The 27,000-nt window shown below is 43.8% G+C and overlaps 1 protein-coding gene across 1 annotated transcript in view; it reads left to right on the forward strand.

Moving 5' to 3' along the window:
• The window catches only part of XKR6 (XK related 6), a 529,894-nt gene that overhangs the window by 457,838 nt on the left and 45,056 nt on the right, over positions 1-27,000 (forward strand). The window contains exon 2 of the mRNA XM_003412450.4: positions 1,615-1,811. Within this exon, the coding sequence (XP_003412498.1) occupies positions 1,615-1,811 (197 nt within the window). The remainder of the gene's footprint in view (positions 1-1,614; positions 1,812-27,000) is intronic.

Below are 27,000 nucleotides of genomic sequence, written 5' to 3' on the forward strand. Positions count from 1 at the left end.
TTTTTATATCTTAAAAGAGATTGACTTAAGACACAACGTAATCTTGTACATTGAGTCTTGCCTCATTAACATAACTGCCACTAATCCCACCTCCTTAACATCATAGAGGTAGAATTTATAACACAGGAAAATCACATCAGATCACAAAATGGTGGACAACCACACACTAGGGGGAATCATGGCCTAGCCAAGTTGACACACATTTTGGGGGAACACAATTCAACTCATAATAACTGTATACCAGGCACTCAATACATGTATTATCTCACTACTCTTCCCACCAACCCTATGATTCTACTATTATTCCCCCATGTTAAAGAAGAGTAACCCAAGAGCACAGAGCTGGAATAACTTGTCCAAGTCTGGGAACCCCAGGTTTGCTGATCCCCAAGTCCATGCTCTGCCCCTGCACCAGTTTCCTTTGCGCCTTGTTCCTCTACTGATGGTGCCTGGGTGTAATCCTGAGAGAGCAGGGTCACTGGATTTGTGTGACTGCAGTCCTGGGCCAAGCCTGGATGGAGGCTCCGCTGCAGAATCTGCTTGTCCCTCGTGTAGTGGGGTGCACACAGGTGTCATTGTCAGAATGGCCTTGACCAACTCCTAGTTGCTCGGTCATCCAGTTGTGGGATCTTATGCAAGTGACTTAACCTTTCTGAGCCCCAGCTTATTTCCTTATCTGTAAAATATGGAGAATTATATCTACCATCTTGCATCCAAGGTAATATACAGTAATCCAATGAGTGGCACTCAGTAGGAGCTTTAAAAAAACCCAGTTGCCTTTGAATTGATTACAGCTCATAGCGACCCCGTGTATGTCAGAGCAGAACAGTTCTCAACAGGGTTTTCAATGGCTGATTTTCCGCAAGTAGGTTGGTAGGCCTTTCCTCCCATGTGCCTCAGGATAGACTTGAACCTCCAACCTTTTGGTTAGTAGCTGAGCACATTAATTGTTTGCACTACCCAAGACTCCAGTAGGAGCTTACCAAACCAAAACCCATTGCTGTTGAGTCAATTCTGACCCATAGTGACCCTATAGGACAGAGTAGAGCTATAGCATAGGGTTTCCAATCTTTACGGAAACAGACTACCACATCTTTCTCCCACGGTGCAGCTAGTGGTTTGATCTGCTGACATTTTGGTTAGCAGCCGAGCACTTACCTATAAAAAAAAAAAAATAGGAGCTTAACAAATGTCAATTCCCTTTCTTTTTCCCCTACCGAAAAAGTAGCAGGGCTGTGTAATAGAGGTGACAGCTTTGTTGGAATGTTCCTCCAGGAACCCTGCACCTGAGAAAGCCCACCCACCCTCTGAGCTCACCTGGAATGCATGGAATCTAAAAGGCTTAACTGGGAAGTTTTGAAGCCCAGAAGCAGAGAGAGCCTTGCCTAAGATCATACAGAGCATCAGACACTCCTTCCGTGACCTGCCCTACCCCTACCCCACGCCTTCATATTGTGACCTTGGGTTTGGAGAGCCACTAGAGCCCTACCCAAGACTCTGGGAAACTTCAGAGCAAAGGAGAGGATGCTGGCACAAGGTGGCGCTTGGTCTTAGCAAAACCTTCCACAGTCCCAACACCTACCCAAGCTCTCTGTTTTGTCCCCCTCTCGGCAGGTATATCCGCACCATGTACCTGGGGATTCAGAGCCAGCGGCGGAAGGAACACCAGCGACGCTTTTACTGGGCTATGATGTATGAATATGCAGACGTCAACATGTTGCGCCTCCTGGAGACCTTCCTGGAGAGTGCCCCCCAACTGGTGCTACAGCTCTACATAATGATCCAGAAGAACAGTGCCGAAACGCTGCCCTGTGAGTGTCCCCACCCAGCCCTGGGGAGGCTGGGAAGTGACTATTTCCAGGGGCTGGGACAGGTACCGCCTTCCCATCTCTTACTCTACCCTGCCCTCTATCTGGACTACTCAGTGGCCCTGCACACTCATCGCCTGTGTGACTGTCACACTCTGGGCATCACCTGTCCTGTCTTCAGATTCCCAGACCCTGTGCAATCCTGGCCTGGCCCACGCTGCCACTTACGCTATTGGAGTAGACATTTCCGACACCCCCTATGCGAACCTGCCTCTGCCTCCTTCTTAATAGGAGCTGCAGAGCTGAGGCTTCATCAGGCCATCAGATTGGAGGGTCCTAGGCCTCCCAATCATGGGGTACAGCCCTCTCCCTTTGGCGCTGGCAAGGGGTTTGCACATATATGGAATGAGGGAGAAGCAGCTTAGGATACCATGTGACAAAGAGACTGAACCACATTAGTCAACACCAGTTTTCAAACATTTTTCAGCTGCTGTGCCTTCAAACCAAAGCTCAGGCATAAGTTTCATTTGTAAAACACGCTGAAATAGCTGTACTGTAGTTAAACGGGGGGTGGAGGAGTCCGAAGCTCAGATACCCTACTCCTCCTGTCTGTCTCCCTCCTGCCCCTGTGGACCCAGCGAGGCTCTGAGAAGCCCTCAGAACCCCGCTGAGCACAGTTAGGAAATCACCGGTCCCTACAGCAGCAGAAAGTCTGATGCTTTGTGCCAGCTGCTGGAGCAGCTCTTGCAATGTTGGAGCACACTGATCAAGGTGGATTCTCACACCAGGGAGCTGATGGCCCTGCTCCTCAGCTCAGTCAGACCTGCTTGCAAGTGCCATGGTTTTAGAGGGGTATTAGACAAACTAGAATGCGCTTGCAGGGAAGAAGGTCTAGGATGGGGAGACTGAATGAACGGGGGATAGGTGAATCCCAGTATTTGAAGGGCTGTTATGGGGACCTCTTGCTATCAAGTCAGTTCCAACTCATAGCGACCCTATAGGACAGAGTGGAACTACCTCATAGGGTTTCCAAGGCTGTACATCTTTATAGAAGCAGACTGCCACATCTTTCTCCCATGGAGTGCCTGGTGGTTTGAACTGCCAACCTCTCAGTTAGCAGCCAAGTGGTTAATCACTACACCACCAAGTCTCCTTCTGTTATGGGAAAGAAGGGCTGTATTTGTTCTGCGTGGTCAGCCCCAAAGAGTAAAGGAAGCTACAAGGAGACAATTATCAATGCAACAGGTAGAAGACATTTCACACAGTGAGGGCATCCCAGTGGTAGAAAACACAGTCTTAGGAGATAGTGAGTTTCCTGTCACAAGGAATAGTCAAGCAGAGATGTTGCTGAAGGGACTAAGCCAGAAATTCCTGAGTTAAGAGAGTATTTGTGTTTATGACTTGGGGTATCTAGGGGAGAGAAGTATGCTCTCTATGGCCCAGCTCTCTCTGGCCAGTGAGGCCTCCTTGTCTCCTAGGTTCTCTCCTCTAGGCCCTGCAGGTCCTGCTAGGTGCTCCAGCAGGCCCTCTGTACCACCAAGTTTATGAACACCTGCAGGGAGTTCTCCAGTGGGACCCTACCTTCACATGGTCTAGCAGGGGCAGCCAAGCTTGGGGCCCATGAATACACACTTTTTGTTAAACAGCTTTGCTTCCTTACTTTTTCTGACTGACCCATTGCTAGGCTCCTCTCGTCTTAGTTGCTTATGTGGAAAGGAAGTTTCATCTTCAAAGGCCAGTTGGAGAAGACTGAGATGTTCAGGCTGGCAAGCTTGATTCTGGCTTTCAGAGCCTGCGGGCCTGACTGTGACCAGACACTGCTGCCATCAGTCCCAGGGGGATTCAGCTTCTTCAGTGAAGCTTCCTGTCCCACCACTGAGCCAGGGCAGTCCCTTGCTGGAAGTTCCCAGCGGAGAGGGAGCCTCAAGGCATTGTGCACCCTGCCCTGTTCTGTCCATCCTAAAGATCACTATCAGCAGACCTGCTGAGCATTCTGATAGAAGCAAAGAGAGGGTGGCTGTGGGACCCTTGGACTAGATGTGGGGGAAAACCAGGCCTGAGACCCAGACTGAGCTGAGGACCTGACCGTAAGTCCACCATTCAAGACGGCTTCAGGAGCATAGTCACATGCAGAAGTCAGCAGAGCCTCTGCCCTCTGGGAGCCTATGGGAGCCAGAGGGGCGTGGGAGATCTTCAGTGGGTGCTGACAAGGGGGAGGCACTGCTGAGCATCAGTGCTTCAGGCATCCTTTAATCCTCGCTGTCAGGAAGATGCTCCACCATGTCCCCAGGTATCCAGCTGCTCTGTGCTAGAGCCCAGCTGGTGCAGGTGGTACCAGCTGGAAGGAGCTAAATAGTGGGCAAGCCCCAACTGAGGTACCAACAGGCTAAGCAGGAAACCACCCTGAGGGAGGCAAGGGCTGACAGCCATCTGGTCCCTGCCTTCTGTTTTGGACACAGACTTGGAAGCACATACATACATACTCTCATGTGATAGTTAAGGTTGTGTGTCAACTTGGCTAGGCCATGATTCTCAGTGGTTTGGCAGTTATGATGTAATTTGGCAGCTATGTTATAATGTAATTACCTGCATAATGAGATTTGATATAATGCAGTCACCTCCATGATGAAATCTGCTATGAGCAGCCAATCAGTTAAAAGGGAGTTTCTGGAGTTCTACGTCCAATATATGTGGACTTTCTGGCAAAGCTCTCTGGCTTTTGTTTGCTCTGGATCCTGCATCTGATCTCTGGTTCTTCGGACTTGAGCTAGCAGCTTACCTGCCTATCCTGGGATTTGTTTGCCTCAGCAGCCTGGGAGCCAGAGGCCTGATATCTGACCTGCCAATCTTGGGTTCACCAGCCCCTGCAGCTATGTGAGTCAGGAGAAGCCTCCAGCCTGACCCATGGACTGGGGACTTTCTAGCTTCTACAACTGCATTAGCCATTTCCTCGATATAAATATATAAATCTCTTTCTCTCTCTCTCTATGTATATAAAAACCAAATCCATTGCCGTTGTGTCAATTCAGGTTCATAGTGACCCTATAGGACAGAGTAGAATTGCCCCATATCGTTTCCAGGGAGCAGCTGGTGAATTCAAACTGCTGACTCTTTGGTAGCAGACAAATGCTTAACCACTGCACCACCAGGGCTCCAAGATATATATATCACACACACATATACATATATTCGTATATATGTTTATGTATATATGTATATCCAGGTACATATATGCATAGGCTTCACTGGTTTTGCTTCTCTGGAGAACCCAGCCTAAGACCTCTCATTTGCTTCTGGAAGAACTTGGGAACATGAGGGAAACAAAAAGCTCATGGACAACCTGTCTTCAGGGTACCCAAGGATCCAGGCCATCTGCTCAGGCAATGAATTTGTGTGGCCCTCTGCCTACGTCTTCAGTGCTGAGGCCCTGTTTCCCAGGACCTTAAAGAAAAAAACATCGTGTGTAACACAGACTGTGTGTGACTGTTCAGAGTGTCATTTGTTTTCAGCACCAGAAGAATCACATGATGATTGATTCTGGAGGAAGACCAGAGTCGAGGGGTATCATGGATTAAATTATGTCCTCCCAAAAGATGTGCGTATCAGTTTGACTGGGCCCTAATTCCCAGTATTGTGTGATTTTCCTGTATGTTGTAAATCCTGCCTCTATGATGTTAATGAGGGAGGATGGGCGGCAGTTGTGTTAGTGAGGCAGAACTCAATCTGCAAGATTGGATTGTATCTTGAGGCAATCTCTTGAGATACAAAAGAGAGATGTGAGCAGAGAGATGTGGGAGCTCATACCACCAAGAAAGCAGCACAAGAAACTGAGCGAGTCCTTTGGACCCGAAGCGCCTGCAGAGAAGCTCCCAGACCAAGGGAGGATTGATGACAATGACCTTCTTCCAGAGCTGACAGAGAGAAAGCCTTCCCCTGGAGCTGACACCCTGAATTTGGACTTGTAGCCTACTAAAAAAAAATAAATTTCCGTTTGTTAAAGCCATCTACTTGTGGTATTTCTGTTATAGCAGCACTAGATGACTAAGACAGCTAATTACTTAGCCTTTCTATTCCTCAGTTTTCTCATTTCTAAAATGGGGAAGATATTTTTTTTTTATTATTAGTACCTACCACATAGGATTGTTATGAGCATTAAAGAACATACATGGCAGATACAAAATGTCTCATACAGTGTGTGGCATATAATTGTACTGGGTGAAAGGACATTTTGTTGTTGGTGGTAGTGCTTTTACTGTAGATACACTATCTGAACTGACATACAAATTTTAATAGTAAGAATAGAAGTGTGGCTAATTGGCTTTTCTTTGATGTGCCTTATAGTGATGACTCCTGTCCACTTTATACTCTTAATGCTAGTAACCAAACATGGTGCTGACAAGTCGATTTTGACTTATAGCGACCCTATAGGACAGAGTAGAGCTGCCCCTATAGGGTTTCCAAGGAGCAGCGGGTAGATTCAAACTGCTGACCTTTTGGTTAGCAACCAAGCTCTTAACCACTGTACCACCAGGCTCCATTAATGCTAGTAGATGGTTTAAAAGTTCACTAATACTATTGCTATCACATTAATAGGCAAGTTTTCTATTGTCTTACCCATTGCCAACCCCTCCTACTCTTGCCATTTCTTCGTCCTCCACACCTCTCTAATCCTAGGTTTACAGTATAACACTTAGCCTGCAAGACAGATTTGTATCCAGTTTTCCCATACATACAGACTTCAGTAAAGATAATAATAAGCACAAATACTATGCTATTACGCTAGAGTCATTTGGACATTTCATCAAGGTCTTCCTTAAACCTGATGTCTTGAAAATTTAAATAAAGACGGAAGTAAAAATATAAAGGGAGCATATTATTATGGCATGCCATTTACACTGGTGGCGAATCTTGTGTGTGCTGTAAGCTTTGTTAGTATTATGGGTATACAATGGGATTTGGGAAGCAGTGTGAGTATGGGAAGATGTGGGTGTAAGTTCTAGCTCCACCATTTATTGACTTTATGACCTAATCGAAAAAACTCATCTCCTAACTGGATTTCCTCGTCTGTAAAATGGGAATAATTACTGTATTTTAAGTTGTAAAGGTTAAATGAGAGACACATATACCTATGCAGTACGTTGCTTGGCATATTATGGGTACTTGATACAGTCTTCCATTCAACAAAGAAGCATTAAGCTACTATGATGTGCCAGGCTCTGACAACTGGAAACAATAGAAGGACATGGTCCTCATCCTCCTGAATCTCCCATTCTCTCTGGGGAGACAGAACAAAAACAATTAGCTTGTTGTAGGAAGCACTTTGAAGCAAACAAATAAGGTGCCGAGACCGAAAACACCTGGAGAGCAGAGGGGGCCTGCTTTAGGCAACGTGGTCAGAGAAGTCCTCTCTAGAGAGCTGACATTCAGGCTAAGTGTAAATGATGAGAAGGAGCTGACTACGTGAAGAGTGGAAATAGCCTTCTAGGCAGAGGCAATAAATTACAAAGGCCCTGAAATAGGAAAAGATTAGCTTGTTCCAGAAAATAAAAGGACCCAGATGGAGCTTGAAGGTAAGGGAGGAAGAGAGAGTTATGCGAGAGGAGGATGGAGATAGGCAGGGGCCCTATCAGGCAGGGCCTAGTGGACACAGCAAAAAATCTTGCTGTTGAGTCAATTCTGACTCATAGCAACCCTATAGGACAGAGTAGAACTGTCCCATAGGGTTTCCAAGGAGCGCCTAGTAGATTCGAACTGCCGACCTTTTGGTTAGCAGCCATAGCTCTTAACCACTATACCACAGCAAAGAGGTTGAGTTTTATAAAACCAGTTGTCATCGAGTTAACTCCAACTCATGACTTGGAATCTGACTCATGGTGACCCCAAGTGTATCAGAGTAGAACTGTGCTCCCGGGTTTTCAAAGACTGACTTTTTTTTGTTTTTTTAACATTTTTTTAAAAATTGTACTTTAGATGAAGATTTACAGAACAAACTAGTTTCTCATTAAACAGCTAGTATACATACTGTTTTATGACATTGGTTAACAACCCCATGACATGTAAACACTCTCCCTTCTCAACCTTGGGTTCCCTTTTACCAGCCTTCCTGTTCCCTCCTGCCTTCTAGTGCTTGCCCCAGGGCTGGTGTGCTCCTTTAGTCTCTTTTCGTCCTATGGGTCTGTCTAATCTTTGGCTGACGGGTGAACCTCGGAAGTGACTTTATTACTGAGCTAAAAGGGTGTCTGGGGGCCAACTCTTGGGGTGTCTCCAGCCTCTGTCAGACTAGTAAGTCTGATCTTTTTTTGTGAGTTAGAATCTTGTTCTACATTTTCCCCCAGCTCTGTCTGGGACCTTCTATTGTGATCCCTGTCAGAGCAGCCAGTGGTGGTAGCAGGGCACCATCTGGCTGTACTGGAATCAGTCTGGTCGAGGCTGTGGTAGATGTGGTCTATTAGTCCTTTGGACTAATCTTTCCCTTGTATCTTTAGTTTTCTTCATTCTCCCTTGCTCCCGAAGGGTGAGGCCAGTGTTGTATCTTAGATGGCCGCTCACAGGCTTTTGAGACCCCAGATGCTACTTACCAAAGTAGAATGTAGAACATCTTCTTTATAAACTATGTTATGCCAATTGAGCTAGATATTCCCCGAGACAATGATCCTCACAGCTCTTAACCCAGCAATTCGATCCCTCAGGGAGTTTGGGTGTGTCAATGACTGATTTTTTGGAAGTAGATTGCTAGGCCTTTCTTCCAAGGCACCTCTGGGTGGACTTGAGCCTCCGACCTTTTGGTTAGCAGCCAAGCATGTTAACCATTTGCACCACTCAGGGACTCCTGGGTTTTGTGGAAGAGTTAAATAGGAAAGCTATATGATCATATTTGGTTTTAATAAAGAACCCTCTCCAGCTATGCGGGGAGGAGAGCAAGAGCAGAGCTGGTGATACCAGTTTAGAGGATGCTGTGGAAGTCCAGGTAAGAGATTATAGGGACTAAGACTATTTGGGAAGTGATGTCAAGGGGACAGATTTGAGGTCTGTTTGGGAGATAGAATCAACAGGACTTATAAATAAAATATGGATAAAATATGGGAAGTAAAAGGAGGGGAGGGATGGGGGTTTCTGGCTCAGGTATGTTGAGGTGGAAGAGACTGTAGGGGAATGGTTTGGGGATGTTTCAAGAGTTAGTAGCTGTATTCCCTTTCCTTACTTTTTGGATTTTCTGATGCTTCTGCATGAATATTGGGAGGGGGTTGGATGGAGAGGCTGTTGCTACACCCACACAATGCCTGAATCTGGTTTTTTTTTTTTTTTGGTTAAGCCCATCCTGAGGAGTTATCCTACTTATAGATCTCTGATGACCTCTTTGCCTGTCATCACACAACCACAATTTGCCAGATACCTGCCATGTGCCAGCCACTGTGTTGGGAATGAATTTACAATGACACACCAGATATGGTCTCTAACCTTTAGAATTTTATGGCCTGGTGTGCCACATTTTAAATTTTATGAGAGATATATGTGCAAAGGTTCTTTGGGAGCACAGAGGAGGGGGTAACTAACTCTTTGTGGAGGCACTGCAGAGGAGATAACATTTGGTCTGGGTCTTCATGGATAAGTAGGAGCTCACCTGAAGGAGAAGGTTGAAGGCTGTTCTGGCCTGAGGGAGCATGGTTTACCCAATTTATACTCAGACCAGTAGGATCTGAGGGCGGGGCTACTTTAGAATTCTTTTAGAGCTGGATCTCATGAGGCATTCTAGCCAAACCACCTTTTTAAAGACGGCAAAACTGAGGCTCAGAAAGCCTATGGTCCTAATTTGTCGCTGTAGATAATAGGTTACTCCCTGACCCTCAGGTGGTGAATGGTTCTGGGAACCTAGAGTGTAGGGTGCATTGCAGGGAGTGTGGAAGATGGCGGTGGTGATGATAATGCTAACAATAACGGTCTAGACTTTTGGAACACTCCACTGTATGTCAGCCACTAGTCATAACAGCCCTATGAAGTAGATACTTTTATTATTCCATTTTTACAGATGATGAAACTGAGGCCCAGAGTAGTAATTTGCAGGCCACAGGGTTGGTAAATGATAGAGCTGGGATCTGACTAGGCAGTGAGGCTCCAAATCCTTAAGGAAGGATGGCTGTGGCTGAGTCCCAAAGAAACTTGTGTGGCTTCTTCAGGAACAAATCATTGATAAAAGGAAGGAATAGAGGTTGACAGATGCCATGGCCATGTTGAGCACGGATAGAGACTCCAGTTCTAGCACGCATATGTGTATTATACCCCAAGTGCAATTATGTGGACTAGAAGATGACATTTCTGCTTCTTGCCCCTTGAATCTCTGCCCAGGGCTTGACTTTTGGAAAATTGTTTCAGTCTGTGAGAGCACCTGAACTTAGCTACTTGTAAGTGTTCAGGGAGAAGCTTCACTCTCTTGCTATGGCACTGAGCTTGCCTTGAGTAGAGTTGAGGGAATAGGCCTATGACCTAGAGCCTTCTAGGCTCCCCCAGGATGTCTACAAATAAGAAAGGTATCACATCCCTTTCACTGGTCTTTTTCAGGAATTGTTTCTATTCCTACTTCTGAGACTAAAAGAGCTTGTTCAAACACAAAGATTTTAGGACGGTTGGCTCTGGTGAAATAGACGGATGAGATCTGATACCATAAGCAACCATCATCATTTTGGTCTCAACTCTTAAGACCCTGAGATTCTTGTTAAATAACAAGAATCCAGCCCCATATAAGGCTGCCTGTCCACCTGCCTCCCTGCACATAAATCACAGAGAATCTTTGTGCTGGAAGCATAGATTTTAGAAATTACATAGTTCGTTACTTTTATTTTACAGACAAGGAAATTGAAGCCTAGAGAGATCAAGGAATTTGCCTAAGGTGACCTAGCCAATCAGTGAGAGATTTGGTATTAAAACCCAGCATCCCAGATTTCCATTACAGTGCATATTCCTTTGATCTTCTTGAATTCCTCTGGCCCTGAGGAACCTGGCACCCTCAGAGAAAACCCTGCGTGTCCTCACCCGCTGTGTGCTACCTCAACCCTCTAATTCAGCTAGGGAGCAAGACTGAAAGTTCCTGGATGGGATCAGAGGCTAGAAGCTGCCATGAGGACTAGGGCTGGAGCTGGAACTTGAAGGTAGAGCCAGACACCTCTGACCCCAGAGCAGGGCCAGCTGGCATAGTGCAGACCAGCACTGCTCATGGAGCTAAAATTAAGAACTTGTTTCTTCATGAGTCAAAGAAAAGGCAGACTGACTTTTCTCATAAATGGCACTCTACCAGTTGATGCTTTACAGGAAGGAGCTCCAGGATCCCTGTGAATGGAGGTGGGTGATATGCTGGGAGAGGTTACCGGAAAAGGCACCTTTGGTGGGTGTCAAGAAACTTTAACCTCACAAATTCAGTTCCCAAAGAGATTTTGAGTGGCAGAATCTTTAGAAGTGGAGAAGTCCATAGAGGCTATTTAGCCCACGTCCCTTGCTTAATATACGGGAAGCTCAAGTGCAGAGAGAATGACTTGCTGTGAAAATGACATGGCAGGGGCATCTGACCTCCTCTAATTTCGTGAGGAGAAGGGAGAATCACCATCAGCATCAGCCCAAAGCTGATTCCTATGAACTGGAGGTCAGATATACCACCTCTCTCCAAACTTTTTACCAATTCGGACACCAACCATCCCTCCCACAGCACTCTCTACTCCTCTCCTGGGTTTGATAATTCATTGCAACGGCCACACAGAACTCACAGACCATACTCACAGTTACTGGGTTTATTAGGAAAGTAACAGATTACAGTTCAGGATCAGAAACAACTCAGGATACAGTTCTTGTATCGGACAGTCTCTTCTCATCCGTGCCTACAGGAAGGCCTCTCTCTGGCCCTCAGCCTCTTGGCCTGGCCTCTTCCCTGCTTGGGTGAGTGTTACAAAGTTCTTTAGCTCCACCGATAAGTACCCAGAGGTACCACACTCTGCCAGTAAGCCTCAGCCCAAAGATACTCAGCTCTTGCTCAGTAGGTAGGAGACCCTATCTCCACCAAGTGCCCAGAGGTACCCCACTCCGCCAGCAAGCCTCCTGCCTGAAGGCACTCAGCTTTCTTGCTCCGTGGCTTGGAAGCCCACCACATCATCTCCTGCCGGTCTCCTAGTCCTGCTGCCTGTTCTGCTGCCTCTGCTGCTGCCATTTTTCTGCCATCTCTTCTCACCGCCTCTGTCGTCTCTGGTGTTATAGCTCTCTCTGTCTCCTGGGTCTAGGAGGTTCTCAGAGCAGGGATCCTGGGTCCAAAGGACACACCCCACTCCTGTCGCTTCTCTCTCTCTTTTTTTTTTTGCAATTTTTATTGTGCTTTAAGTGAAAGTTTACAAATCAAGTTAGTCTTTCACACAAAAACCCATACACACCTTGCTACACACTCCCAGTTACTCTCCCCCTAATGAGACAGCCCGCTCTCTCCCTCCACTCTCTCTTTTCGTGTCTATTTCGCCAGCTTTTAACCCCCTTCACCCTCTCATCTCCCCTCCAGGCAGGAGATGCCAACATACTCTCAAGTGTCTACCTGATCCAAGAAGCTCACTCCTCACCAGCATCCCTCTCCAACCCATTGTCCAGTCCAATACATGTCTGAAGAGTTGGCTTCGGGAATGGTTCCTGTCCTGGGGCAACAGAAGGTCTAGGGGCCATCACCACCGGGATCCTTCAAGCCTCAGTCAGACCATTAAGTCTGGTCTTATGAGAATTTTCGGTCAGCATCCCACTGCTCTCCTGCTCCCTTAGGGGCTCTCTGTTGTGTTCCTGGTCAGGGCAGTCATCTGTTGTAGCCAGGCACCATCTAGTTTTTCTGGTCTCAGGATGATGTAGTCTCTGGTTCACGTGGCCCTTGTGGTTCATGTGGTTCATGTGGGCTCGTAATCGCCTTGTGTCCTTGGTGTTCTTCATTCTCCTTTGATCCAGGTGGGTTGAGACCAATTGATGCACCGTAGATGGCTGCTTGCTAGCATTTAAGACCCCAGATGCCATTCTTCAAAGTGGGATGCAGAATGTTTTGTTAATAGATTTTATTATGCCAGTTGACTTAGATGTCCCCTGAAACCATGGTCCCCAGACCCCTGCCCCTGCTACACTGGCCTTCGAAACATTCAGTTTATTCAGGAAGCTTCTGTGCTTTAAAAAAAAAAAAAAAAAAAAATTTTTTTTTTGATTTAGTGCAATTGTGCTGACCTCCCTTGTATTGTGTGCTGTCTTTCCCTTCACCTAAAGTAGTTCTTATCTACTATCTAATTAGTGAATGCCCGTCTCCCACCCTCCCTCCCTCCCCCTTCTCGTAACCACAAAAGAATGTTTTCTCAGTTTAAACTATTTCTCAAATTCTTATAATAGCGGTCTTATGCAATATTTGTCCTTTCTAATTTCACTCAGCACAATGCCTTCCAGGTTCCTCCATGTTATGAAATGTTTCACAGATTCCTCACTGTTCTTTATTGATGCATAGTATTCCATTGTGTGAATATACCATAATTTATTTAACCATTCATCCGTTGATGGGCACCTTGGTTGCATCCATCTTTTTGCTATTGTAAACAGTGCTGCAATAAACATGGGTGTGCATTTATCTGTTCTTGTAAAGGCTCTTATTTCTCTAGGATATATTCCAAGGAGTGGGATTGCTGGATTGTGTGGTAGTTATATTTCTAGATTTTTAAAGAAGCGCCAAATCGATTTCCAAAGTGGTTGTACCATTTTACATTCCCTCCAGCAGTGTAGAAGTGTCCCAATCTCTCTACAGCCTCTCCAACATTTATTATTTTGTGTTTTTTGAATTAATGCCAGCCTTGTTGGAGTGAGATGAAACCTCATTGTAGTTTTGATCTGCATTTCTCTAATGGCTAATGATCGTGAACATTTCCTCATATATCTATCTGTTATCTACCTGAATGTCTTCTTTAGTGAAGTGTCTATTCATATCTTTTGCCCATTTTTTAATTGGGTTATTTGTCTTTTTGCAGTTGAGTTTTTGCAGTATCATGTAGATTTTAGAGATCAGGCGCTGATCAGATATGTCATAGCTAAAAACTTTTTCCCAGTCTGTAGGTAGTCTTTTTACTCTTTTGGTGAAGTCTTTGGATGAGCATAGGTGTTTGATTTTTAGGAGCTCCCAGTTACCTAGTTTTTCTTCTACATTCTTTACAATGTTTTGCATACTGTCTATGCCATGTATTAGGGCTCCTAACGTTGTCCCTATTTTTTCTTCCATGATCTTTATCGTTTTAGATTTTATATTTAGGTCTTTGATCCATTTTGAGTCAGTTTTTGTGCATGGAGTGAGGTATGGGTCTTGTTTCATTTTTTTACAGATGGATATCCATTTACACCAGCACCATTTGTTAAAAAGACTGTCTTTTCCCCATTTAACTGTTTTGGGGACTTTGTCAAATATCAAATGCTCGTATGTGGATGGATTTATGTCTGGATTCTCAATTCTGTTCCATTGGTCCATGTATCTGTTGTTGTACCAGTACCAGGCTGTTTTGACTACTGTGGCAAAATAATAATTTCTAAAATCAGGTAAAGTAAGGCCTCCCTCTTTATTCTTCTTTATCAGTAATGCCTTATTTATCCAGGGCCTCTTTCCTTTCCATATGAAGTTGGTGATTTGTTTCTCCATCTCATTAAAGAATGTCATTGGGATTTCGGTCGGAATTGCATTAAAAGTATAGATCGCTTCTGGTAGGATAGGCATTTTTATAATGTTAAGTCTTCCTACCCATGAGCAAGGTATGTTTTTCCACTTATGTAAGTCTTTCTTGGTTTCTTTGCAGAAGTGTACTGTAGTTTTCTCTGTATATGTCTTTTACATCTCTGGTAGGATTTATTCCTAAGTATTTTATCTTCTTGGGGGCTACTGTAAATGGCATTGATTTGGTGATTTCCTCTTGGATGTTCTTTTTGTTGGTGTAGAGGAATCCAACTGATTTTTGTATGTTTATCTTGTATCTTCATACTCTGCTGAACTCTTCTATTAGTTTCAGTAGTTTTCTGGAGGATTCCTTAGGGTTTTCTGTGTGTAAGATCATGTCATCTGCAAATAGAGATACTTTTACTTCTTCCTTGCCAATCTGCATGCCCTTTATTTCTTTATCTAGCCTAATTGCTCTGGCTAGGACTTCCAGCACCGTGTTGAATAAGAGTGGCGATAAAGGGCATCCTTGTCTGGTTCCCGATCTCAATGGGAATGTTTTCAGGCTCTCTCCATTTAGGGTGATGATGGCTGTTGGCTTTGTATAAATGCCCTTTATTATGTTGAGGAATTTTCCTTCTATTTTGTTGAGAGTTTTTGTCATGAGTGACAAAATAATAATTTTTATTGAGCTTTAAGTGAACGTTTACAAATCAAGTCAGTCTGTCACATATAAGCTTATATACACCTTACTCCATACTCCCACTTACTCTCCCTCTGATGAGTCAGCCCGCTCCCTCCTTCCAGTCTTCCTTTCATAAAATTTTGCCAGTTTCTAACCCTCTTTACCCTCCTATCTCCCCTCCAGACAGGAGATGCCAACACAGTCTCAAGTGTCCACCTGATACAAATAGCTCACTCTTCGTCAGTATCTCTCTCCAACGCATTGTCCAGTCCCTTCCATGTCTGATGAGTTGTCTTCGGGAATGGTTCCTATCCTGGGCCAACAGAAGATTTGGGGACCATGACTGCTGGGATTCCTCTAGTCTCAGTCAGACCATTAAGTCTGGTCTTTTTATGAGGATTTGGGGTCTGCATCCCACTGATCTCCTGCTCTCTCAGGGGTTCTCTGTTGTGCTCCCTGTCAGGGCAGTCATCGGTTGTGGCCAGGCACCATCTAGTTCTTCTGGTCTCAGGATGATGTAAGCCTCTGGTTTATGTGGTTGCTGACAGTTTTTATCATGAATGAGTGTTGAACTTTGTCAAATGCCTTTTCTGCATCAATTGATAAAATCATGTGATTCTTGTCCTTTGTTTTATTTATGTGGTGGATTACATTAATTGTTTTTCCAATGTTGAACCATCCCTGCATACCTGGTATGAATCCCACTTGGTCATGGTGAATAATTTTTTTGATATATTGTTGAATTCTAGTGGCTAGAATTTTGTTGAGGATTTTTGCATCTACATTCATGAGGGATATAGATCTAAAATTTCCTTTTCTTGTGGTGTCTTTACCTGGTTTTTCTGTCAGGGATATGGTGGCTTCATAGAATGAGTTTGGTAGTTTTCCGTCCTTTTCTATGCTCTGAAATACCTTTAGTAGTAGTGGTGTTAACTCTTCTCTGAAAGTTTGGTAGAGCTCTGCAGTGAAGCCCTCCGGACCAGGGCTTTTTTTTTGTTGGGAGTTTTTTGATTACCTTTTCAATCTCTTCTTTTCTTATGGGTCTATTCAGTTGTCCTACCTCTGTTTGTGTTAGTTTAGGTAGGTAGTGTGTTTCTATGAATTCGTCCATTTTTTCTAGGTTTTCAAATTTGTTCGAGTATAGTTTTTGATAGTAATCTGATATGATTCTTTTAATTTCAGTTGGGTCTGTTGTAATATCGCCCATCTCATGTCTTATTTGGGTTGTTTGCTTCCTCTCCTATTTTTCTTTTGTCAGTTTGGCCAATGGTTTATCAATTTTGTTGATGTTTTCAAAAACCAGCTTTTGGTCTTGTTAATTTTTTCAATTGTTTTTCTGTTTTCTATTTCTTTTAGTTCAGCTTTAATTTTTATTATTTGTTTTCTTCCGGTGCCTGTGGATCTCTTTTGTTGCTCTCTTTTTATTTGTTCAAGTTGTAGGGATAATTCTTTGATTTTGGCCCTTTTTTCTTTTTGGATATGTGCATTTATTGATATAAATTGGCCTCTGAGCACCGCTTTTGCTGTGTCCCAAAGGTTCCGATAGGAAGTGTTTTCATTCTCATTGGATTCTCTGAATTTCCTTATTCCATCCTTAATGTCTTCTATAATCCAGTCTTTTTTGAGCAGGGTATTGTTCAATTTCCAAGAGTTTGATTTCTTTTCCCTGCTTTTCCTGCTATTGATTTCCACTTTTATGGCCTTATGGTCAGAGAAGATGCTTTGTAATATTTCAGTGTTTTGGATTCTGCTAAGACTTGCTTTGTGACCTAATATGTGGTCTATTCTAGAGAATGTTCCATGTGCACTAGAAAAGAATGTATACTTGGTTGCTGTTGGATGGGGTGTTATGTATGTGTCTACGAGGTCAATTGGTTGATTGTGGCATTCAGATCTTCCGTGTCTTTATTGAGCTTCTTTCTGGATGTCCTGTCCTTCACCAAAAGTGGTGTGTTGAAGTATCCTACTGTAATTGTGGAGCTGTCTATGTCACTTTTCAATGCTGATAGAGTTTGTTTTATGCATCTTGCAGCCCTGTCATTGGGTGCATAAATATTTAATATGGTTATATCTTCTTGGTGTATTTCCCCTTTAATCATTATATAGTGTCCTTCCTTATCCTTTCTGATGGATTTAACTTTTTAAAGTCTATTTTGTCAGAACTTAATATTACCACTCCTGCTCTTTTTTGATTGTTGTTTGCTTGATACATTTTTTTCCATCCTTTGAGTTTTAGTTTGTTTGTGTCTCTAAGTCTAAGATGTGTCTCTCGTAGGCAGCATATAGAGGGATCGTGTTTTTTAATCCATTCTGCCACTCTCTGTCTCTTTATTGGTGCATTTAGTCCATTTACAATCAATGTAATTATGGATAGGTATGAATTTAGTTCTCTCATTTTGATGTTTTTTTTTTGCGTGTTGACATTTTCTTTTTCCCACTTGAATTTATGTGCTGAGTAGATTTTCTTTATATATTGTTGTTTCCTCATATTTGTTGTTGTTGAGTTTGTTTCTGCTGAGTCTGTATTTTTCCCTTGTATTTTATTTTGATGAGTAGGATAGTTTGTGTCCTTTGTGGTTACTTTATTATTTACCCCCATTTTTCTAAATTTAAAACTAACTTTTATTTCTCTGTATCGCCGTATCTTCCTCTCCATATGGAAGGTGTATGATTACATTTCTTAGTCCCTCTTTATTATTTTAATGTTGTCTTCTTTTATATAGTAACATCACTGTTACCCTGTTTTGGGCTTTTTTTTTTTTTTAATAATCTTGCTTTTTTTTTTTGGATTTCCCTGTCTGGGTTGAGTTCTGCTTGCTCTGGCCAGTGTTCTAGTCTTGGGTTGATATCTGATATTATTGATTTTCTAACCAAAGAACTCCCTTTAGTATTTCTTGTAGTTTTGGTTTGGTTGTTACCAATTCCCTAAACTTGTGTTTATCTGGAAATGTCTTAATTTTACCTTCATATTTAAGAGACAGTTTTGATGGATATATGATTCTTGGCAGGCAATTTTTTTCCTTCAATTTTTCAAAATATGTCATCCCATTGCCTTCTTGCCTGCATGGTTTCTGCCGAGTAGTCGGAGCTTATTCTTATTGGCTTTCTTTTGTAGGTGACTTTTCGTTTATCCCTTGCTGCTCTTATAATTGTCTCTTTATCTTTGGTTTTGGCAAGTTTGATTATAATATGTCTTGGTGACTTTCTTTTAAGATCTACCTTATGTGGCATTTGATGAGCATCTTGGATAGATATCTTCTCATGTTTCACAATATCAGCGATGTTTTCTGCCAACAAATCTTCAACAATTTTCTCTGTATTTTCTGTTATCCCTCCCTGTTCTGGTACTCCAATTACTCATAGGTTATTTCTCTTGATAGAGTCCCACATGAGTCTTAAGGTTTCTTCATTATTTTTTAATTCTTTTATCTGATATTTCTTCAAATATATTAGTGCCAAGTGATTTATCTTCGAGTTCAGAAATTCTAGCTTCTACTTGCTCAATCCTGCTTCTCTGACTTTCTATTGAGTTATCTAATTCTGTAATTTTATTGTTAATCTTCTGAATTTCTGATTGTTGTCTGTCTATGGATTTTTCCAGCTTATTCAACTTTTCATTGTGTTCCTGAATAATCTGTCTAATTTCTTCAGTTGCTTTGTATGTTCCTTGGCTTGTTCTGCATATTGCCTCATTTCCTTCCTGATGTCTTGAAGGGTTCTGTATATTAAACTTTTTTATTCTGCATCTGGTAATTCCAGGAATGCACTTTCATCTAGAAGATCCCTGGGTCTTTGTTTTGAGAGCTTGTTGAGGTGATCATGGTCTGTTTCTTTATGTGACTTGATATTGACTCTTGTCTCCAAGCCATTTATAAGTTATTGTATTAGTTTATGCTTGCTTACTGTGTCGTAGCTGCTTGCTTTGTTTTGTTTTGGTATACCCCTATGGGTTGCTTGAGTGAGCTAGCTTGATTATCTTCGCCTTTGGAACTCTGGGGTCCTGTCCGCAGCTGGCTAGAGCTGTTATCCAGTATATCAGTCTAGCAGTCTATTCAGCTTGCTTGTATGAATTCAGCTCAGGTTTCCAGGTAGCTGATCATCAAGTGTGTGGTACAGGCTCTCTCCTACAGTCTTAGAGGGGCAGGGGTAATTGCCCTATATACTGGTATCTGATTGCAGCAAGTGGTCATGCTCTGAACAAGGCAGGGGGCTGAGAACTGACCCACAAGTGTCTCTGAAGAAAACGCATCTCTGTTCCCTAGAGCATGCTGGTGGATGGGTTCTGCAGAGGGACCACGGGCACCCAAAGTTTTTGGTTGTAAGGACGGGGAGGTACCAGTTATCTTTGGATCCCTGTCGCGAGTAGCTGTGGAGCTACCAGTCCTTAGGTCCCTGATGTGGGTAGGTGAGGACCTTGTTTAATAGGCAAAGCAATGTCAAATGCCCAACACCCACCTCTCCACCGCACAGCTGAAATGGCTGGAGTTTGCCAACAAGAGCCTATTCTCCCGAAATAGGCCCACACAGGTCCACGCAGAAGGGAAAGGTGCTCAACGTCCACGGACAGTTTATGCCTGGACAGGAGTCACTTCTGTCCTGAGCTCCCCCAGTTAATGGAGCTAGCAAATTATCTTTTCCCTCCAGTTGCAAATGTTTTCCTTCCCCAAGGCTGGGAGGATGGCTCTAGGTGTTCACCAGGGTCTATCTCAGGCACAGGGATTCAGCCGCTGAGGCTGGCTTGTGGGTGGGGCGGGGCGTGGTAAAATATACACAAGTACTTAGCTTTTGCCGAGAGCGCCATTCTCCTCAGATTCTGGAGGTTTAAGTGGGCTGTGCGGCTGGCTGCTTCTCCCTGAGGAAACTGTGGCCATGTGCTAGGACCAGCCCGCCACCGCCACCACCGCTGCTGCTGCTGCTCCAGGAATGGTGCCTGAGGGCTCCCCGTGCTTCAGGTCTGGTAAGTCCTGTCCGCTTCTGAAGGGTATCTTCCTTCCCCTGCCCCTCAGTTCATTGTCTAAGCTTGCCTTTGATGCTCAGGGCTCCCAGCTTGTCACAAATATACTGGTTTCACTTGTTTTTTTGGGTCTTTGTTGTAAAGAGGGCTCAACGGAAGCATGTGTCTATTCCGCCATCTTGGCTCCGCCTCCAACCGTGTCCCTCCTGTCTCTTCTTCTTGATGGTAGTCAAGTCCCCCCATCCACCTCTAGGATGGCTGATTGTAAGCCTAGCAGGATGGCAAAACTGATCAGTCCCCTCGTTAGTGGAGGACTCTATGCACCTTGTTTGCATTACTAGCAAGCTGTCCAATCCCCTTGGTGGATGGCAGTCACCTTATTTGCATATTCCCACCAAATCATCTTGTGGGATTCACAAGACCATGGCGAGAAAGGTCATATAAAACCAATCCACAGCACCTCAGTTGCCCAAGATCACATATCTAGAAAGGATCTCAGAAGAGGGTTTTCTTCCTACCACACTGAGCTTTTTGTGGAATGGTCCAGCAGTGAAGATGGCAGCACAGCATCTCAAGGATGTGATTCAAATGCCATGACTTTCCTGGGTAGTCCCCATTCTCTCCCAGCCATCAATAGCCGTAGATATCTGGTACCAAATTTATGTAAAAACAAGCTTCTTTACTAAGACAGTGTCAGTTGCTGTCAAGTGGATTCTGACTCATGGCAACCCCATGTGCATTAGAGTAGAACTGTGCTCCACAGGGTTTTCAGTGGCTGATTTTTCAGAAGTAAATCTCCAGGCCTTTCTTTTCAGTCACTTCTAGGTGGACTTCAACCTCTATCAGTTAGCAGCTGAGTGAGTTAACCATTTGCACCACGTAGGGAATCCACTAGGACAGTAAGTTTAAGAAAATATTAAACTCTGCAAGTAAACATTGGCTTTCCCTTAAACAAGGGTTGAGTCTAAAAACAATTAGAGATCTTTCTTTCTGTCTCTTTAGCATTAACCTTCCTAATAGTTTTCTTCTTTCTTCACTTCACTCGCTGGTTCCTTTTACCCACTGAGTAAGTTTATATCAAAAGTCCTTCCAGCAACTTGTAATTTAACTTCTCATTTTGCTTCTTTTTCTAGCAAGAGCCATGACTGACAGCATCCAAGAGACTGAGAAAGCTAAGTGTTCATTTCTTTTCTGTGCTCCCATGAAGCTAAAATGTCTGTACCTTTTACTTCAGCTGCCAACTCCAAGAGCACTTCTTTCTTTACCTAGTGAGGGTGAAAGCATTTTGTAGGCAGCATAAGCTCCCACTTCTCTGTCTCCCTGGTAAGGTCTCAGTTCTACGTGAAGGATGTTTTTTAATCCGGGTCCTCAAGGGAGAGGAAAGGCCGGGAGCCTGCTTCTTAGCTATTGGGTGGGTTAAGTGGACCTCTCCTCTTTTCTCTCCCTACAATGAAAGACATCCATGTCTCTCTTCGTCCTTTCCACAGCACTCTTCATTTCAGTTGCCACACAGAGCTCACAGACAACACTCATGATTATGGGGTTGATTAGGGAAGTAACAGGTTACAGTTCAGGCTTAGGAACACTCAGGATATAGTTCTTCCTTCAGGACAACCTCTTTTCAGCTATGCTCGCAGGCACACCTTTCTCTGGCCCTAGGTCTCTGCTCTGCTCCAGCAAGTGTTACAAAGCTTTTTAGCTCTCTGCTCTTGGCTGTTCTTCCTTGGTGGTGGTGAGATCCCTTCTCTGCTCTGGAATTGGCTCTCTTTTAAGGCAAAACTGACCAATCCCCTTGGTGGGCCGTAACTGCTTTATTTGCACACTCCTACCCAATGACTTGGGTGGGAGTAACAAGACTATGCCTAGAAAGGCCACACAAAAGTGACCCATCACACCATACTCCTCTTGGGAAATTTCTTTTTTCTTAGCTGAAAAACACTTTCTGTTCTCTTCCCAGGCCCATCTATCCACTCATATAAATATTAGCTATCACCCTCTAAGTCTCAGATACAAAAGGTGGTTAAGTTTGCTTAGGATTTTGGTTAAAGTTAGTGAACCTGTCACCTAGAAAGGGGACATTGGTAGTTCAGTGGTAGAATTCTCGCCTTCATTGTGGGAGTCCCAGGTTCTATTACTGGCCAGTGCACCTCATGCACAGCCACTGCCCATCTGTCAGTGGGGGTTGCATATTGCTATGATGCTGAACAGGTGTCAGCAAAGCTTCCAGACTAATACAGACTAGGAAGAAAGGCCTGGAGATGTACTTCTAAAAATCAGCCAGTGAAAACTTTATGGATTACAACAGTCCAATCTGCCACCTATCATGGGGATGCACAGGACCAGGCAACATTTTGTACCATTATACATAGGGTTGCCATCCATGCTTTGGGGGCTGACTCAATAGCAGCTTTCAACAACAGCAGCCACACAGAAAGTGATGGACATTTGGTTGTGTGACCCAAAGGTAATGGATCTGTAATCTACACCAGAGCCATGAGTTATCCAATTTCCTCATTAACAAAAAGAAAAATTCATTATTGTGACAACCAATCCACTGCATCAAACAATATTGATAATAAAATACTTTGTCCAATGTTACTGAGTATTTCCTTGCCCCCTAATCCACAGCCACTGCCTAATCTAACCCTGGGCTTGAGTAGATAGAGCCCTTCTCCCTAACCACCCAAGTGCTTATCTTGGAGTTAGCCATGCCTGTGAATAGCTTGGGGTTTCAGACCAAACTGGTACAAAGATCACTTTCAACATTTTATCTTAACTCCCTGGTTGCCCATAGCATTTCTTGTCTCAGTCACCAGCAAATAAATAAAGGAAAAGATGTATAATTCCCTGTTCACTCCCTTCTCCTGACTGTCTTGCGTCTTTTCCATAACTGAAATGCAGACGCATCAAATACATGGACTTGGCCTCTCTCACTTCTTCAAAAGATAGCCCTCTATTTCCTTTTTTCTTTTTGAGGAGATGCCACACACACTCCAACCATCAGCTATCTGCTTAGTGTCTACACACAGGGTATCTGGACCATCCAACATCAGCTCACATTCCTGCTTCAGCTACAAATGGTTTCTTGTTAAATGTAACATTACAACATTACACTTTAAAGCAGAATTTGCCAGGATTTTAAACAGAAACCTAAACTCTTTTGTGGCATCAACTTAACTTGAATCTGCATACAATTTTGAAGACTTTCCTCCGCTGAGGTTGCCCCTAACAACTGGCAGAAAGAGAGGGAGAGAGGGTTCTTAAACCAGGAGGAAAAAAAAAAAAATGAGGTAAGCACATTCAATTGATTTCACTACAGTTCACATAGATGAAATAGCAATTGACCACCTGGAAATTTGTGTGCATGAGATGCTGGAACAAAGAAAGACAACAGGGTAGGCTTTCGGCACCAGCATAGACTGACCAGGCAGGCTTCGTGGGGGCCAGGCTCCTGGGGCAGCAATTGCAGAAGTCTGAGGAGTTACTGCAACTGGACTAATTATTCATTTATTCAATAATTATTAGGCAACTTAACTAGTTGCCATCAAGTCAGCACAATTCACGGAGACCCCATGGGTATCAGAACTGGGCTCCATAGGTGTTTGAATGGCTGATTTTTTGAAAGTAGATCAACAGGCCTTTCTTCTAAGGCACCTCTGGATAGACTCGGAGCTCCAACTCCTCAGTTAGTAGCCAAGCATGTTAACCATTTGCACCACCCAGGGACTACATTAATCACCTACTTAGTGCCAAACTAGGTTCTAGGAGCTAAGGATAAAATAACAAAATACGAAAATCCCTGCCGTCATGGAGTTTACATTTCTTGTACACAGAAACTGACAATAAATAAAACAAATAAGTGTTTTATTTTATATTAGAAAATGATAAGCACTAAGGAGAAAAATGTAGTAGGGAAGAGAAACAGGATGGAAAGCCAAGCTATGTGCAGTTTTCAACAGGCTAGTAAGAGAAGGCTTCCCTTTGAGCAAAGACTGAATGAGGTGAGAGAGCCAGCCCCACAGATAGCTGGAGGAAAGTGTTCCAGCAAGAGACAACAACAAAGAGCAAAGGCCTTGAGGAAAGAAAGAGCCTCAGTGTTTGAGGAGCAGCAAGAAGCTGAGATGAGTAGGGGTGATCTGAGTGTAGGTCCCTGGGCACCAGTTGGACCTGTGGAGACATCTGGGAGCCCTCAGCTTTCACAGGTCCGCTCTTCCCTGGTAGTCTTGACAAGAACTGCTCTTCTGCTGTGGGTTCTTTATTCCCTACTACCCCCTATAGGACATGTTATCAGGAGGGACCAGCCCCTGGAGAAGGACATCATGCCTGGTAAAGTAGAGGGTCCACGAAAAAGAGGAAGACCCTCAACGAGATGGATTGACACAGTGGCTGCAACAATGGGCTCAAGCATAACAACGATTGTGAGGATGGTGCAAAACTCGGCAGTGTTTCATTCTGTTGTACATAGGGTCGCTATGAGTCGGAGCCGACTTGATGGCACCTAACAACAACAACACCTCCCATAGAGAAACCACCAGTTTAAGGAGCACCAAGTCAAAAGTCCTGGCGATGCTAGAACACTGTGAGGGATACTGGGCAAGTCCTGTCTTCTTCTCTGGGTCTCAGTAACACGAGAGCGAAAGACTCCTGAAGCCCCTTTTAGCCCTAGCAGTTTATGACTCGTTGTTAGCTGCTGTTGAGTTGGCCCCCAACTCATGGTGACCACATGTGTTACAGAGCAGAACTGCTCCATGGGGTTTTCTTGGCTGTAATCTTTGTGGAAGCAGTTCATCAGACCTCTCTTCTGTGTAGCTACTGAGTGCTAACCTTTAGGTTAGCAGCCAATCTCAAACAGCTTGCGCCACCCAGGTTCCTAAGGAAGAAAAAAATAGAGAAATATCAACAAATTTGGGGCAGTAGTAATCTTTAATTATTAGGTTTACATTAGAGACAATCAATTCTAGGTTTTACAGGAATTCCTGGTTCTAGGAAAGACCACAATTAACTGATCTTCAAAAAGTCATTTCTATTTCTTAAGATTTCCAAGGAAAGAAAGCCTGCAACTTTTGTGAATAATGTTGTCCTGTTTTAAACGAGTCATTCTCAGGAAAGTGGTGGAATAGAACAGACCCCAAGAGAGAAGCCTGGGGGTGAATTCCTGCTGTACCACTTCTTGTGCTTAAGGGTAAATTGCCCTCTCCGAGACTCAATTTTTTCATCAGGAAAACAACCCCAGAGACCCATTCAATTCTGAACCCAATATCAAGTGTTAGGTTACTAAGGACATCAAGAAAAGCTCTAAACCAAAAAACAAACAAACACACTTCTGTGGAGTCGATTCCAACTCATAGCAACCCTATAGGACACAGTAGAACTGTCCCACAGAATTTCCAAGACTAGTCTCTACAGAAGCAGACTGCCACATTTTTCTCCAGAGAAGCTGCTGGCTGGTGGTTTTGAATGGCCAACCTTTGGTTAGCAGCCGAGCTTTTAACCACTGTACCACCAGGGCTCCTAAAAAGTGTTCTAGGGCTCTGGAATTCATTCCAGGGCCAACCTGAGGTAAGGTTTGGGCCTGAAGCTGACCAGAGGCGAACTGAATCCTACATTAATTCCTGGCCTTCTTTGGCTTTCAGACCCCACATGCTTCAGGCTACCAGACCCTGGAGGCAAGAGTCTTCCAGCTTTAAAATTCTGCCTGTCAGCAAGGACTCCAGGTCCTGCATCTTTGGCCCATTACTACCACTTGCTGTTGCTGGGAAGACATCATTCCCTTCATCTCTCACCCTTCACCAATAATAAACAAGAACTTGGGATCCTTCTCCACTTGGTAGTCTCCTGTGACTGTCACATACAGGGAAAGGTGCTGTGTCATGTTTTGCACTCTGGAGAGCTCACAGTGTGTGGATTTACACAGGCCTGGCTTCAGACACCTGCTCTGTACTTAAGAACTACATCCACTTGGGCAAGACCCTAAACCTCTCTGAGCCTCAGTGTTTCATGTAAATTGAGGATAATAATTCCTACCTTAGAGGGGCTTTGTGAGGATTAAGTAAAATAGTATTTGTTCTTGGCACAAAGTAAGCTCTCAAACAATTGGTGGCTACTATTTTTATTGTCTCACTACTTGTTTGTCAGTTTGTCGTACTATCGTGGCTTGCATGTAGTATGATGCTGGAAGCTATTCCACCATTATTTCAAATACCAGCAGGGTCACTTGGTAGACAAATTTCAGCAGAACTTCTAGACTATGACAAACTATGAAGAAGGACCTGACAATCTCTCTCTGAAAAAAAAAAAAAAATTGGCCAATGAAAACTTTATGGATAGCAGGAGAACATTGTCTGATACAGTGCTGGAAGATGAGCCCCTTGGATTGGAAGGCACTTTAAATATAATTAGGGAAGAACTGCCTCATCAAAGTAAAGTTGATCTTAATGACATGGATAGAATAAAGCTTCTGGGACCTTCATTTGCTGATGTATCACCACTCAGAATGAGAAGAAACAGCTGCAAACATCCATTAGTAATCGAAACATGTAATGTACAAAGTACAAACCAAAGAAAATTAGTTGTCAGAAATGAAATGGAATGCTTGAAGATTGATATCCTAGGCTTAGTGAGCTGAAATGGGCTGGTGTTGGCCATTCTGAATTGGACAGTCATATAGTCTACTATGCCAAGAAGGAGGCCTGGTGCGCAGTGGTTAAAGCACTCAGCTGCTAAACGAAAGGTCAGCAGTTTGAACCCACCAGCTGGTCTGTGGGAGAAAGATGTGGCAGTCTGCTTCCATAAAGATCAAAGTCTTGGAAACCTTATGGGGCAGTTCTACTCTGTCCTGCAGGGTCACTGAATCAGAACCGACAGCAACAGGTTT

Source organism: Loxodonta africana, chromosome 19 (assembly GCF_030014295.1).
Source record: "Loxodonta africana isolate mLoxAfr1 chromosome 19, mLoxAfr1.hap2, whole genome shotgun sequence".
NCBI classification, from domain to species: domain Eukaryota; kingdom Metazoa; phylum Chordata; class Mammalia; order Proboscidea; family Elephantidae; genus Loxodonta; species Loxodonta africana.